The sequence below is a fragment of the Aegilops tauschii genome, chromosome 7 (genome assembly GCF_002575655.3).
Source record: "Aegilops tauschii subsp. strangulata cultivar AL8/78 chromosome 7, Aet v6.0, whole genome shotgun sequence".
NCBI lineage: Eukaryota > Viridiplantae > Streptophyta > Magnoliopsida > Poales > Poaceae > Aegilops > Aegilops tauschii.
Window position 1 is genome coordinate 212856856 of NC_053041.3, and position 16272 is coordinate 212873127.

The 16272-nt window shown below is 45.1% G+C and overlaps 1 protein-coding gene across 2 annotated transcripts; it reads left to right on the plus strand.

Moving 5' to 3' along the window:
- Window positions 1–466: 466 nt before the first annotated feature.
- LOC109750146 (peroxisome biogenesis protein 5) lies at window positions 467–12640 on the plus strand. 2 transcript variants are annotated; one of them, XM_020309097.4, is made up of 15 exons: window positions 467–763; window positions 1418–1543; window positions 1617–1770; window positions 1858–2051; window positions 2261–2551; window positions 3381–3500; window positions 4299–4469; window positions 5146–5315; window positions 5566–5809; window positions 8608–8692; window positions 9082–9191; window positions 9418–9642; window positions 10346–10411; window positions 12042–12136; window positions 12234–12640. In XM_020309097.4, exons 1-15 carry the CDS (start codon window positions 644–646, stop codon window positions 12310–12312), a joined length of 2250 nt encoding a protein of 749 aa, XP_020164686.1. In that variant the 5' UTR covers window positions 467–643; the 3' UTR covers window positions 12313–12640. The 2 variants fall into 2 exon arrangements, with proteins under 2 accessions (XP_020164686.1, XP_020164687.1); XM_020309098.4 differs by lacking the exon at window positions 4299–4469.
- Window positions 12641–16272: the final 3632 nt, after the last annotated feature.

A 16272-nucleotide genomic window follows, 5' to 3' on the forward strand; every position in this document is an offset into this window, starting at 1 on the left:
TTTTCCGGTCCGACCGGTGGTCCGGTTTAGTTTTTTAAACTATGGATCAACCTCGCGTGGCGAAGGCGGTGAAGAAAATTTTTGGGCAAATAAATTCCTAAACACTTCGTTGAAAAGTGCACGAATTTTGCAAGAGCAAAATCGGGGGAATTCCAGCATTTTCACACTGCAATGCGAAAGAAAAATAGGAAGATCCTTTGGACTAAAAAAACAGGAAGACTTCAAGTCTTCAACCAACTTGAATTATTTTTTAAAGAGAAGAAAAAATTTCCTGTTTTCACACTGGAACGCGAAAAAAAAACCCTTTGGACTATAGAAATAGGAAAGACTTCAAGTCTTCAACCAACCTGAAATTTCGAATTTTTTGAAAGGAAAGAAAAAACCGTTCCCTGTGTTTTCTCGTGTGTGAACGAAAAAAAAAAGTTCCCAACCACCCATACGCACACAGAAAAAAAATCTCCCACGTGTCCTGGCCTTATCGGGTCCACAACAGCCTACTCCTCCCCAGGCCCGCCGAGCCACCGCGCCGCAGCACGACTCCTCCCTCCCCCTCCCCATCTCCTCGGGCTGAACGCCCCTCGCCGCCGGCGATCGGAGCAGCGCCCGCGCATCCTTCAGGCGCCGGCGGCGTCCTTCGGCGGACATGGGGACGCGCCACCTCATCACCGGCAATACCAGCTGTCCCACGGACGAGGCGTCCTCATCCAACAACCCCCTCGCTGCCTTCGCCAACAAAGTCTTCGGTCAGTCCCACAAAGCGGAGGTAAAACCTAGCCCCGTCGTTTTGTCCTCTCGGCTTACTCTCTGTTGCTGCGGTGATGGTTGGACCTGGATGAATTGGCGTTCTTTAGGTTCTTTGTGCCCATATGCTACTTCCGTTGTGCGAAGCTAATGGTTCATCTGTGCCCGTATCCCATGCGCCAGTCTAGGTCTAGATGCGCTGAATATGGTTCATTCGTGGTTTGGTCTGCCGCATGTCTCTGATTGCTTGGTGTATTGGTTTAGACTGACTTGACGGGCCAAGGCTATTACTGGTTCAAGGTTCTGTATCTGTTCCCTTTTACCTTATTACTCTTAAACCATGTTCCTAAAGGACGTTCTTCCTGAAGTGCTATGCGAGATACTCGAGTCAGTGTTTTGTAAATTTTAGGCCACCAATTAGTTCGCCGATTGAAGTATTCTGTGAATTATTTTATCTGAAGATGTCTGATTGACCTACTTACTTTGAAATTACTACTAGTCATGAGGTATATGTGAAGACATATTTTTTTGTCTCCTACCAGTTTCCATATTCTATTAGAATATGTGTTGTGTGGATTAAATTGGAAATGTGGAGTGGTTAACAACTTAACATCGAAATTGACAAATTGTAGCCGAACTCCAAGAAAACATTGGTTATAACGTTTTCTTTGTGCAGTCACTAAAGGGACTTCCTGGAGTCTCAGTTAATGTTCCAACTACGTCTGATTATAGCACTACTCCACTGTCTACTGTCCCTGGCTCTGAGAATGAGTTCAAGCAAGATCAACGACCATTTGCACGGGTAATGGTGATTCTCCAAAACTGTCTTTTTGTGTCCCGTTTGGCCACTCCTAACTGTTGTTGAGCACTTGCAGGGTGCCGACTTCATGCGTGGGAGTCCTGCTAATGATTGGGTTGAATCTTTTCGCCCTCCGGGGCATTCTGCATTTGGAGGGCCAGGAGCAAACTTTGCAGAGTTTGAGCAAATTTATAACAATGCAGGCCCTACCTTGGGACCGGCCTTGGATGGTAGATTTCTGTGTCTTAGAATTTCTGTGTACTGTGAATGCTTGTCTATTAACCTCACATTGCAATGACTCCTAACTTCTGTTCCAGGTCCGCCACAAAGGGTCTTATCTGGTGTTCTGCATTCTTTTCTTTCAAGTGGCCGAGCTGGTGTGCCATTTCAACCTGTCCCAGTACCAGCTCTTGGTTTGTCCGAAGCCGACAAACAATGTATACGTGATCGCAGCTGCATAATGGCACGCCATATTTTGGCCGATCAACCTGAAGAATATATACAAGCACAGGTTAACTTTTCTTACATTTGTGACTGGAATTGCCATTGACCATACAACTTTGCTCACAACACTTATTTCTGTCCTTTCTCCATTAGCTTAGCTCAGTAGTTTCCTGTTGACTTGCTTGACGTTCTAAGTTCCATGTGCTGCCTATGTTTCGTTGATGAATGTTTACTAGAAGAACATTCATGAATGTAACACTTTTATCCGTATATCAGGTGAATACACTGCTGCATTCTCTTGATATTGACAATAGTCATCGAATGAAAAATCCCCTGCATGGGCCGTACCCAGAGATGGAGGAGTACTGGAATCAGTCCCAAAGTGCTTTGAGATCTGGCCCAATGCACAATGCTGCAAATAATTGGATTAGTGAGTTCGGCAAGCAAAACAATAACCCTGAGGGTTGGATCACTGAGTTTGGCAAGCAGAATAATAACCCTGAGGGTTGGGCGCACTCTTTTGAGCAGCAATATGGTCCCAATGGATGGGCCTCTGAGTTTGAACAGGTCAGAGCCTTCTAAATGCCTGTTTGACATTTTCACAACCATCAATTGCGAAGCATGTTTTTTCATTGTTTATACTTACCATATGAGCAGACAACGCATCCTAGAGCCAAGTTCAGCCATGCTGAAGATACTGTTTAGCTTCTAGGCCAGTATAACTATGTTGCAATTGGTACCGTTTTATCTGGATAATCTGATTGCCCAATAAATGATGATATCTGGCTATCTGTGTATCCAAATGCAATTCTGGATTTATTTGTATCTGCACCATGCGCTGCAATATTCTTGAGTTTGTTCTGTTTCTACTGGAATTTTCTCGTAAACATTAGAAAATTATGTTTTCCATTTTCGTGAGTAAATACCTAATATCCAACAGGAAACACAATCCAATAAGAAAGTTTGTTTGAGAAGGATATGTGTGTTTGGTTTGGTATGCCATTACCCAGTTGTAATCTGATAGTTTCCCTACCCTATCCATTGAGCGAGATATTATGGTATCTATGAGTAATTGTATGCTGTATTTAGAAATATAGTTTAAGATATTCTTTGTATATGTATGTGTGTGTATTTTAGACAGTCTTATGTAAACATAGAATTCTTACTTTTACTAAATGTAGTTATTCTAGAACATGAGGTGATAAAGGATCACATCCTTTCAATATATCTCTTAAATATTAACTAGTTTTAGTTGGCTTATAAAGTAAAAAAAATAAAGCCTTGTAATTTGTATGGAAATCTGCATACTCGTCATAATTTAGTTTCCTTCTGCACGAGCATGTTCATTTGTGGGAAACATGGCTTAAATTATGCTATGTACTTTATGTTATCTCAGCATCAGTCTCAGATGGCCATGGGTCAGATGGGAGGAGCGAACATGGCAAATCTCGCAGCTATGCAGCAATCCCGTATGCTTGCAGAAACATTATCAAGTAACAATGACCCAAAGTTCCAGGTATTTATGATGGCCTGGTTGTACATGTAACTCTATTTTGCTTGCACCCACTACAGTGAAAATTTGCTTGAACAACAATTCATCATAATTTATTTTTCTTCATAAGGAAATATCCTACTCATGTTATCTCTGCGATTGATGTGATTGCATTTGCATCTTGATATGTTAGGCTAAACCTTAATGTTCTAGATTAGGTCCAACAGGCCTAAAGTATCTCAATGAATCCTCCAAAAGTCAGATCAAACCTCCTAAATAGGATCTTGCTTTCCAAACTGATAGAGAAGAACCTCTATTGGATAGGCAGAAATGAACTAACATATTGTGAATGAGTGTTGTATTGTTTCTTCTTATTGGCGTACGACACACTATTGATAAATCGTGTTATACCACACACGTGTCCAATGTTTCTGTTTATGTCAAAAACACTATTTTTCAGTGGCAATTGGGGTGATATGAAATCCTATTTATTTAGTATATATGTTCTGCCAGATATTCTACGGATACCGCCTATTACATTTCATGGTTCAAACACAAATTTTGTGGATGTTGGATCATGACGACTCTTTCTTAAGCCTGTATCTTTCACCAGTAATAATATTGTTTATTTACATTAAGTTAATCAACTGTATTGCTTGCAACCTTATATTATACTCCGTAAAGAAATATAAGAGCGTTTAGATCACTAAATGATCTAAACGCTCTTTTATTTCTTTACGGAGGGAGTACTATATATAGGATCATCATTATGATCGTCCTGTCTTAAGCACCTGATGACACTTTCTTTTTCCTTTTTGGAAGAATTCTAAATTCTTCCAGTTTGTTTCAAAGATGAGCCGTGGTGAACTTATTATAGAAGATAACCAAGTAAAACAAGGTTCAGCATCCCAATCCAATGGCTGGGCTGATGAATTTCAAACACAGCATAATGCTAATGCAAATTCTTGGGCAGATCAGTTTGTGCATGAAGAGGTAATACCAGAGAGCTGGATGCATTTAAATGATTGTATGGTGTGCTAAACGGGGTTTAGTTTTCACCTGAGAGCTGGACGTGTGTAAATTAATGCATTCCATGGTCAAACGGGGTTCTAGTTTTTCCAGGCAATGTAAAAAAAGGAACAGTGGTGTAATAATGGTATCATCATTTAGCAACACTAGATGATGCCCCCCAAGCGTTGCTACAGGAATCTTGTTAGATTATGCATAAATAGTTGCTTAAAAAACATATAAAACTAATGGAAAGAAAATGTAAGCTTAAAAAGGTGAAAAACATGAAGCATATAAAAAGAGAATAAAAAATGAATTCCAGTTAACAGAATATCATTTCTAACAAAAAATGTGAAGGATGAAATACGTCGGTATGCTGCAATCGCCGAAAACATATACTGTCAATATAAAATCCAATGAAAAATAACTTATAACTAACATGCACAAATTGATGATGTGGCAGCCCTGCATGCATAGAGTAATGCGAAAAACATGTAATTTATGACTTGCATGGCAGGACTTGCTCATGTGGCATGCTTGCATGTGTAGGAAAAATAGGTAGTGGGTTGAGCTATTTAGGAATAGTACATTGATGTCCCTTCTTTCACACGTACATCTGCTGGGCACTGATAATTTTGCCTCACTAATACTTGTTCTACAGCTTTCACAAGGGGCCGATAATTGGGTTAGTGAGTTCTCTAGTGAACAGAATCAGAGTGGGCTCAAAGAGAAGTGGGTCGATGAGTTCTCCAAATTGAATATGGATGATTGGGCAGAGGAGTTCAGTGGAGGAGCTTTTGGTGAGAGCTCTGCTGATCCATGGGCAGATGAGTAAGTACAAGTCTCTTGTTTCTGTGTCTTTGCTAATAGTATTAAGGTTGAGCCAACCTCTGTTGCTTCTTTCTTGATATGTTATCTGACCAATTTCTGTGTCAGATTACTAAAAGAACCTAGAGCTTGGTTAATATTCATTGAGAAGTCATTTGTTTTTACCATTGGTTGGTTATGTTCTGTTTTACAGAAGCCCCTTACGCATAGCAATTGCAGCTTACCATTAACTATCATTGTACATTGTTTGTAGGTTTCAGAACCAACTGTCAGCTTCCAAAAGTTCTGGCGCTTCTCGAGGGGTTTATGTTTTTTCTGAGATGAACCCATATGTTGGTCATCCTAATCCAATGCAGGAAGGGCAGGAGCTCTTTCGGAAGGGCCTCTTAAGTGAAGCTGCTCTTGCTCTGGAGGCTGAAGTTTTAAAGAACCCTGATAATGCTGAAGGTTGGAGGTTGCTTGGAGTAACACATGCTGAAAATGATGATGACCAGCAGGTAATTGTGCCCCTCTCGTTAATTTTAGATGCTGTGATGTTCTGATGTTCATATGGCGAGTCAGGGATGAAAAATGGAGCGGAAACAGCCAGAATTGAGTGATGTCACATTTGTTTTCATATTTTTTTAGTGGGAGCAGAAACAAATACAGATACCCTGGGCAGGAGGTATGGAGCGTATACGGCACATTCGCTGGAGCAAAAAGAACCCTTGAACTATCCAGGCGTGGCGCGTAGGCATCTGAGAGGTTTACCGGCGTAGAAGGGTGGAAAGTGGCGGTGAAAAATTTGAAATATCCGATATCCATATTCGAGAAAACCCCCTATATTGCAAGTCAATATTGGCATCCGAACTAAAATGAAAATGGATATGGAAAATATCTGGATTCTTTTTACAAATACAAATGTTGTATGGGATTTTGAAACAAATGTGGATATGGAACTGGATATATCCGTATCTGAAAAAAAACATGTTAGCCAATTTAAGCAATTCTAGCCCTATATGCTAAGTACTCCCTCCGTTTCTTTTTAGTCTGCATATAAAATTTGTCTAAATTCAAACTTTGTAAAGTTTGACCAACTATATAAGAAAAAATATCAATATTCACAATATGAAATCAATATCATTAGATGCATCATGAAATTAACTTTCATACTATAGAACTTTTGTATTGTAAATGTTGATATTTTTAAGATAAATTTGGTCAAACTTTACGTAGTTTGACTTCAAACAAATTTTATACGCAGAGTAAAAAGAAACGGAGGGATTATCCAACATAAGAGCATCTCCAATACGTGCCCTAAAATAGTGCAGGATCACTTTTTACATCACGAGGGGCCAAAAACGCTGATCCAATAGGTGCCATATATATGCAAAAAGTTTTACTCCAAATATACAAGACCTACACCAAGTGTTGCAAATTTTGCAACACCAGGAGGGCCACTCGGGACCACACAATCTTGGTGTTGTAAAAAAGCACTGGGAAGGAGGTTTTTGGTGTTGTAAAAAGCACTTTTAGGTGTTGCAAATTTTTCTCCAACCATAATTTGGTGCCTTATTATAGGGCACCTATTGGAGATACTCGCCTAAAAAGTCGTCGAATCTTACTTACTTTTTGTATGATCCAACTTAGAAACTATTATGCATTATAGTAGTATGTATTAGGTTTCACGCACCAACCAGTTGCTCCAAAAATCCAAACTGATGGAGAAGGTTGGGCATTCCACATATACCAATACCCCCACTCGTGTGCAGTCTTTATCAGTCTTGCTGCGTGCCTCAAACGTGGAAGGGAGCGAGCAGCAATTGTAGAAAACAATCACACTAGCCAGGACTCGAACTCGAGACCTCTGTCTCTGATAGCATACCATGCTTCATGCACCAACCAGTTTCTCCAAAAGTCGAACTGATGGAGAAGGTTGGGCATTCCCCATATACTTCAACAGTGTTTCTCCGTCTACTGGTCTGTCATTGATTTATTGTATGGTGCGAGTCGATTATCTTAGGTCATATAATTGTTGACTTATTTCTTTTACCTAACATATGTCACTAAATTATAAGATATTTGTATCGGTTCTGAATTGAGAAAACATCCGGTCCATATCCATATTCGAGTAACATCCGCTCCGTACTCATATTCAGCATTCATATTTGTTTTTGAAATATGAAAACGGAAGTGGGAAGGGTACTATCCAATCCGTTTCCACCCCTATTGGCATAAGGCATCGACGTCAACCGAGGAGGGCAGTGGCCCTGCGACAGATGATGGTGGTGGAGGCGCTCTGGTTGCATGGCACCGCAGCAAAGATGGATGGGTGGCAGCGTGTGGGCTCGGGATGATTGGATGGCGCCATGGCGGCGTGCTCGCCTGCTCTGTCCTTTGTCAATTAGGGACAGGGGATTAGGTTAAGGTTGTATTTGCATTCCGGTTGGCCCACACATTGCATGTGTGCTGTTCACTGTTGCCCGCTGGATTATTGGGCCACACACAGCCATGCTAATAACGGAAATTTCCGTATTTATGGAAACAGATATTTCGTTTTCGTGGCTGTTCTGCCGAAAAATGTTGTACCGTTTTTGTTTCCCTTTCTGCCTAAGAAATTCTGTCGTGCAAGATTTCCATTTTCACAATTTTTTTTCCGTTTCCGTTTTTCTGTGGACCAGACACAAAGATTCCGCTCCGTTTTCATCCCTATACCAAGTATTATAATACTCCCTCCAGAATGGTTCACATCATTAGTCACGAGAATTAGCATATTGCTTTGGCCTTTCAGACTAGATAAAACAATATTCCTTGAAAATGATCTAAACTCGGTCATGAACAAACATGATGCATCCAATACATCCATACTGGTCTACCATAGTGACAATAATCCGTTCAACATATGCCAAACATGTACTCCCTGTCGGTCATGAACAAACATGATGCATCCAATACATCCATACTGTACTCCCTGTTAGAGGGAGTACATGTTTGGCATATGTTCAACAGATTATTGTCACTATGGTAGTCCAGTATGGATGTATTGAATGCATCATGTTTGTTCATGACCGAGTTTAGATCATCTTCAAGGAATATTGTTTTATATAGTCTGAAAGGCCAAAGCAATATGCTAATTCTCGTGACTAATGATGTGAACCATTCTCTAATGTAGTTTACCTCACAAGAATTAGATATTCATATATACAAAACAAATAAAAAATGTTAGTTCTAAGAATCTTGGGATCTATGGGATGGGCTCCATGCTTCTTCTTTGCTAAAAGAGTCTGCTATTATTAACTTATTTCCTTGCTTTCAGGCCATAGCTGCAATGCTGCGTGCCCAGGAGGCCAATCCTACCAACTTGGAAGTTCTTCTTGCTCTTGGTGTCAGTCACACAAACGGTGAGTGTTATTTATGTGAGCATTTCAGTGACCTGCTTAATCTGCTGGAGTTGCTCTTATAAGAAATGAAGTGGTAGAAGGTAGGATTGGAAATTAACAGGTATCTGCATTGTGCAAGCTAGTTTCAATTGTAAAAACTAAGCCATCCTCCAGGTTTTTCAATTTTCATTTACAGTTGGAAAAACTTCCCAATGCTCCAAGCCTCCTCCTCCCCAGTGTGTAATAAACCAATAATGCTGCAATAGTTGTGCTCATAACATGTTCTAATATATTTTGAAATTCTGTTAAAGTAGGAAATTTGTCGAAATAGGCCGACTTTCGGTTTTTATACTTCAATATTTGTGTATACCATCATGAGAGGATCTATTTATCTTATATGATTACTGCAGAGTTGGAACAGGGAGAAGCATTAAGATATCTTTCGAGATGGCTTCAGAATCATCCAAAGTATGGAGCTCTCGCCGCTCCCCACCAAACTGATTCACCATATGGTCCAGATGTAAGTGAGGGATATGTAATTCGTAATGATGGTGTATCAAACGAACAATTTTAACTTGTTAAACCTTTCCATCTCCAGCTTCCAAATGGTATTCTGTATAACTGTCTCAGTTTATTGTACCTTTCTGTGAGATATTATTAACTGTAATCATGTGTCTGTACTATCTGTTTTCTGATCTTACTAGAAGTTATTAGTTTAGGATACTAAACAACCTACCTCTCACCAGGTTGTTAGATTGTTTAATGAAGCTGCTCAGATGTCGCCTGAGGATGCTGATGTCCACATAGTTCTGGGTGTCTTGTACAACTTATCAAGAGAATATGATAAAGCTATAGCTTCATTTAAGACGGCACTACAGCTGAAACCACAAGACTATTCTCTCTGGAACAAGCTCGGTGCGACCCAAGCAAACAGCATCCAGAGTGCTGATGCCGTACTGGCATACCAGCAGGTAATTATTTTTTGGAACGTGCTTGAACTTCCAACTTTGGTGAAAGCTTCGTTCTGTTTTTAAGTGTATTTATATGCTTGGTTCAAGAAGTATAGCGCTTTGTCTTTATCACAGACTCTGGCTATTCCTTTTTAAGGAATGCTCTGGCAGTTGTATTTCCAGTGCAAACTGCAAAAGCTAGCAGTATGATTATTGTCTGACAAATATAGTTTAAAAATAAAGCGTTTCTATGCATGTTGAAGCTAAAAAAACTGAAATGATCAACTAATGGACTGATTGGCGTATGGAAAGTAATGTCGCATATCACAAACATTGGGATTGGGGCAGCTAAATCCCTCTCTGCGGAATGTGGATAAGTTTCTGTGTGATTGACACCAAGATTGTGTTTGCTGCTGCGTGTACATCCCAAGTGCTTCTTGCATCACAGTATATCAGATGAGATATAATCAAATTATTTGTGGTGCAGTGTAATCCCATTGATTTGGTGTCCAATCCTACAAATACATGTTTATTTGCATCCTTCACTTATTTTTTTAGTATAAACTATAAAGTGGATGACTGATGAAAACCATCTTAGTGTGCATTTCAGAAAATACGGGTATACTAAAGAGTACCCCAGGTCTTTGGCTTATTACTTTGGATGTTGATTGTGGTATGCTAAAAAGTGCTTGGAAGTAACCCCAAATGTTGCTTGTTATTTCAGGCTCTAGATTTGAAGCCCAACTACGTCCGTGCGTGGGCTAATATGGGAATTAGCTATGCCAACCAGGTAATTCTTGTATGGCACAATGATCACTCAATCATGTTGTTGACTGGTATAATTGCATTTTTCGCAAATACCCTGTGATGCGAGATAAGAAACCTTATATTGAGTTAACATTACTCCACTGGCCCACTAACATGCTTGTCATCATTACATAAGTGAGTTTATGTTCTTTCACTTTTATTATTGAAATGGTTGTCTTGTTATCATGCTCTCTCAATACTATAAAAAATGTGGGCACTTTTTGTACAATGAATGTCACCTAGTGAATAATGTGATTAAGCGCAGACGGTTATAATGTGAACTACTCATTTACTGGCCTTGTCGTGCGGGGATGGGGGATACGGTCTTTGACGGAACCTGATGTAGAGCCACGACCGGGAACCATGGTGGTTCGCGGCCTCGGGCGGTGCACCTCCGTTCCTTGTTGGCATGGTGCTTGACAGGATGTGGTGGTTGTGCTGTGTCCGGTGGCTCTGCTCTCGGTCGTCAATGGATCCGGCAGCTGGCGCTGGTGATTGGCCATTGGTGGTCTTTGCGAGGTGCGGTTGGCTGCGGCGGCGATGGCGACGACCTTTTCGTCGGCGGGTTGGTTCGTTGGTGGTGGTGGTGGTGGTGGTGCTTGGTGGACTTGCCGATGCGGATGCGGGTTGGGTGTGTTAGCTTGGGTGAAGACCCTATCTCGGCCTTGGGCATGTAACCGGCGATGGCGGCGGCTGCGGGCGTCGTAGACCTTCTTGAAGGCATCGCTGCTGTGCTGCCACACCCCTGCCGCATGGATCCGGCTTCGGGGAAAACCCTAGATCCTGTGTGATCGGACGTTGTCGACGCCTTGGCTTCGTTTCCCCTCTCGAGGGCTTCGTCTTTGGAGCCGAGCATCGGCAAGTGGGACCAGTGGAAGGCGTCGGTGCCGGCGTCGAGGCTTCTATGGCAATGATAGCGGAGGCGTACGAAGTCAGAGGCATGGCAATGGTTGAGGTAGTCGGCTCCTCTCCGCCGTGTTCGTGGGATTACCTCGGGTTGCCTTGTTGCGGTGAAGTCGGAGCTGGTGGCGGGGCCGTGTGGCGACAATGACAGGCAGCAGATGGTCTGTTCGGTGGTCTTTCAGGGCCCAACCTTGCATTGTTCTCCTTCGGAGCTCTCTATCAGAGTCGGAGCTGTGCTGCCGTTGATGCAGGTGGCTGAGTTTGGCATAGGTCTTTTTGTGTAACACATGGCCTCTATGGTGAGGGTTCGGTTGATGTTCATCTTCGGCGAAGTCGGAGTTGCTTGCTCGGAGATTAGGAAGGGCAATGACGCCTGTTGGGGAGAAGTGATGACGATGATGCCAGAGTGTATCTTGACGAGGCCCTCTTTGTTGAGGCGTGTGTGGGGTAGCATGTCCGCTCGGCGGTTTGTGATGATTTTAGCCCGGTTTTCCATTAATTAACTGGGCAACTCTCTTGTGCTTATTTAATGGATGAGGCAAATCTTTTGCCTCCGTTTCGAAAAAAAAACTTACTAATGATGAACACTGAAATCTATCTTTATCCAATGGTGTGACAACTCAGCACATGAATTCATTATGATAATAGATAACAGTTTTTCACATATAACCCCTGTTGCATGGTTGATTTCTAAGCTGCTCTCTATGCAGGGTCTGTACGAGGATTCCATTCGGTACTATGTAAGGGCGGTTTCCATGAATCCAAAAGCAGACAATGCCTGGCAGTACTTGAGAATTTCACTTGGGTATGTCCAATTCGCTTCCTTTTATCTACATGTGAACATGAACAAAATTTTTAATGATGATTTTACCTTACTAACACCTTCTCCCCTTTGCAACCAGTAACGCTTCACGCAGTGATATGATTGCTGCATGTGATTCCCGCAACCTTGATGTCCTTCAGAAAGAGTTTCCCCTCTGAGTCCAAACATTCTAGACATTAGGAGGTCTCCACCATGAAAGGGTAGAAGGAAACTAGCAAAATGGGATGGTTTCCATGGCTGCATATTCTGGAATGGGAAGGAGAAACAAACACAAATTGGCGTCATTGTGTTACTGTATTTTTCTGTTTACTGTAAGCTAATTGATCTTCTGTTTGCCGAGATGTGGAATGTATAGAAGGCCAGATTACCAGCCAATTTGTAGATGTAAAATCCCATGGCAGAAACAATGGTTGCAACGTGGGGATAGAACATGTAATTCCGTATACAGGAGGTACAAATGAATAAAGAGGCGGTCGTTGAATGGAACATGTTCTTCAGTTCTTGTGATGCACAATAAGATAATGGTTATTGCAGTTTCCGTGTACTTCAGGGAGGTCCACACCGTCTGTATATGATTTTTTTTCAGAGCACTGCTATGGAGACGGCACCCTGCAGATGATTTTTGGACGGCAAGCCTACCAAGCCGTCCATGCATGGCACCAAACGGCTGCCCACCGCAGGATGAGGCATCGTGCAATGGTCGTGCATATCAATAGTTTCGTGCTAGTTATGTACTCCTGAGCATAAGCGTACGTGCACCCAGGAGCTCCATACTTTTTAGTATCTCTTCTTGCTTTATTGATCGCTATATTTTTTAGGCCCTGTTCGGTAATGGTCCGCTCCGGAAATCTGCGGAGCGGGTAAATGACAACTCCACCATTTTAATCTACAACTCCGTCAACTCCGCTCCGGGAGCTGTGGAGTGGAGCGATGCCGAACAGCCCCTTAGTATCTCTTCTTGCTTTATTGATCGCTTAGAGGTTAGAGCATCTTCAGCAGGTGATGCTAAATAGAGCAACTTGATGTAAAAACAGTTTTATGCATCACTGTGGCCAAATAACCAAGCTCCAACAGGTGATGCAATGTATATTTTTATGGTCCCATTTTAGGTCGGACCAAAAAAACACACCCTAGATGCAAATTTATATCATGTGCGGCCGTGCCTAAACGCAAAAAATGACCCCGCGCGTGGCCAACCGCAGCAGGAAACTTTGGGTGTGTTTGGCTACCTGCATCTTTTTTTGGAGGTTGCATGAAAAAACGGACCAGGCCGGGTAGAGCATGGTTGAGGAGATACAGTCCAAAATACGACGCCTGCATATAGGTTGCCTGCATCATGGAAGCATTTTCTACCCGGTGTTTGGTTGCATACATGCATCATGATTAGGAGTTAACAACTACACTGAATAGAGAGGTTAAAGTAAAATGTTCTCTGGTGGCTCCTCCTCCACCGGCTCACTGCCAGCGCGAGGGGCTGTCACGCACGTCCATGGCGCCCCTGCGTGCTCACCACCATAGCCATCCTCGCCGCCCTCCTTTTCTTTGTCCTCCTGCCACTCCTGGCCATGCTGCCCGGAGCCACTGCGCCGACGAGGTTCGCGTCCTTGCAGTCCGACAGTGGCGGGGCGTTCACCTGCTTTCCTAGGCGACCCCATGCCGAGAGATTGCATGGCGTGCCTCGCCGCGGCTGCCAAGAAGCTCACGAGCTGCGGCGCGAGCAAGCGCGTCAGCGTCTGGAGGAGCGAGGGTTGCTCGTCTATGATTAGTGAAACAGAAAACACACACAACGAAAGTCGTGTCAAACAGTGAGGTGGAACTACTCCTCAAAGGAAACTTCAAACGGTCGACTGTGTGTCACAAATTTATCCAAAAAAGCTTCAAATATGAACACGAAATTCAACATATAGAGTGAACGAAACTACGACCCGTCCGGCAACATGAAATTCAACATATTTTTTGTATACAGCTTATGACGAATCGTAGCATGGTTGTGTAGAAGGGATGAAGGAGATTAAAGAGGTGCTTAGAAGAAAATACCTACAAACCAGGTACATACATGTCTCGCCAGAGCCATCCACATGGGCTCGAGAGCATCGCTTGGGCCTGGCTCGCTGGAAATGAACAACTTAAGCATTTCCAGCTATACAGGCCCAGAGGTGCTTTAAGAACCGTGCTATACAGGCGCAACAATGTTTGCCCAACACCAAAAAGATGCTACATACAACGGATCTGATTGAGCTTGTGTGAGCAACCAACACACCCTTTAGAGCATCTCCAGCCGTTCGGCCCCCAGGGCGCCGAAAAAAGAGCGGCCTGGGGGCGAACGGGCGCTAGATTGGCCCCTGGGGGCGACCTAGCTCCCAGCCACGCCCCCAGGCGCCGCGACAATTCAAACGTAGTCATTCCCGCTCACAAAATAGACGCCACAAATCCGGCGATCAAGCGGCCACAGTTCGGCGATCGAATGAAAAGTTCGGCGTACAAAAAAGAAAGGACGCGCGTGCAGCACATCAGACGGCGAGGTCGGCCTCCGGCATCAGCAGAGTCGGCGTGCGCGGGCTTGGCGGGGTCGGAGCTTCTTCTATGTTGGGCGGCGTCGGCGTGGCTTCTGTGCTGCGGGGAGTCGTGGAGGCATCATCGCTCGGGCTTGGCGGCGGCGTCGGCGTGGGCGTGGGAGTTGGCGGCGCCGTCGACGGCAGCTGGTTCAGGATGAGGCCGCGCTCGGCCAAGTACCACGCCTTGACCGCCTTGTCGTTGCTCTGGAGCATGTCCGCCCCGCCCAGCAGGAAAGCTAGGTCGGTGTTCCTCTTCTTCGCGGCGACGTTAGTCCGGAGTAGGTCGAGCTTGACGGCGCTGCTCGTCATCAACGCCGACCACCGCGCCTCGGTCTTCTCTTCACGCAGGGCGGCCTGGGCCTGTGCGTCGGCGAGGCAATGCTCGATGGACTCCTGCACGCGCGCGGTAGCCGAGTCGGCGTGTTTCCCCTTCTTGGCCCCTTTGTTGCCTTCGGGGCACCCGTCGCCCGCGCCCGGCGTCGGCGCGTCCGGCTTGTAGGTTTCTTTGGCCTTGGCGAGGGTGCGCTGGACATCCGCCCACTTCTCGCACTTCTCGATCCGCTTGAACACGTGGAGGTACTTGAAGTCTTGGTCGCTGTTGTCCTGGTGATACATGGCGAACATCCGCACCAGCTGCGGCGAGGAACAAACAATCGGCGGGAGCGCACGGCGAAATGAAAAGTGGGAGACCGGCGTGCCATACCTGATCCTCAATGTTGGCGCCGCTCTCCCGGCGAGCCGCGATCTCCTCGACGATCCCGTGCCATTTGTTGCACGCCGACTGGATGAGCCCCCAATGGTTCGCCATTGCCTTCGACCCGCGCTGCATGTACACGCCTTTGAAGTAGGGGTCGACGAGCTTGCGCTCGTCGAACTCGGCCTTGATGCGCTCCCAATACGTCTCGATGCTCTGGTTCGTGCCGGTGATCGGGTCGAGGCAGACGACTTTCCACGCCTCGGCGAGGCATTCCTGCTCATTGGACGCCCACTTGATGCGCGGCTCGCCGGTCTTGGCCGCCCCCTTTTTCTTCTTGCGTCTCCTCGCCGGAACCGGCGCCGGCTCCTCCTCCTCCTCCCCGTCGTCCTCCTCCTGCTCGTCCGACTCCTCCTCGCCGTACCCGAGCTCGCCGTCCATGTTGCCGTCGAGGTCCACCGTCTCGTCCTGGGTTGCAAACCTGGGAGACGCGACGGCGGCGGCCGAGCCTGCCGTAATGATGTCCTCCATGTCGGCTTCGGTCGCGTCGGTGTCGCTAAGGTGCGACGTGGACGCTTGTGAGAAGGGCAGCGCGCCATGGCGGAAAGGCGGTGTCGGAGAGGACGCGTAGGCCGGCGGTGAGTTATGGCGGATACTGCACGCCGGCGAAGGTGGGCGAGGGCGTGCGCTGTGCCGGGTGACCATGGGGGGAAGGTGATGTTGGGGTTGAACCCACTGTGCGGCGACGACGAGAAGCCGGCCGGTGAACCGACACTCTGCTGGCTCCAGGGCGCGTACTGGGCGTGGCCGCCGGGTGGATTCATCATCCCCACGCGGGCCACCTCGGCTTGTTCGGCCGAGCGCTCCGC

Coding starts and splice junctions, on each gene's coding strand:
- LOC109750146 (XM_020309097.4), top strand. CDS start 644: ATGGGGACGCGCCACCTCATCACCGGCAATACCAGCTGTCCCACGGAC. Junction 3,501..4,298: donor ACAATGACCCAAAGTTCCAG/GTATTTATGATG, acceptor CCTTTTTGGAAG/AATTCTAAATTCTTCCAGTT. Junction 9,643..10,345: donor CCGTACTGGCATACCAGCAG/GTAATTATTTTT, acceptor TTGTTATTTCAG/GCTCTAGATTTGAAGCCCAA.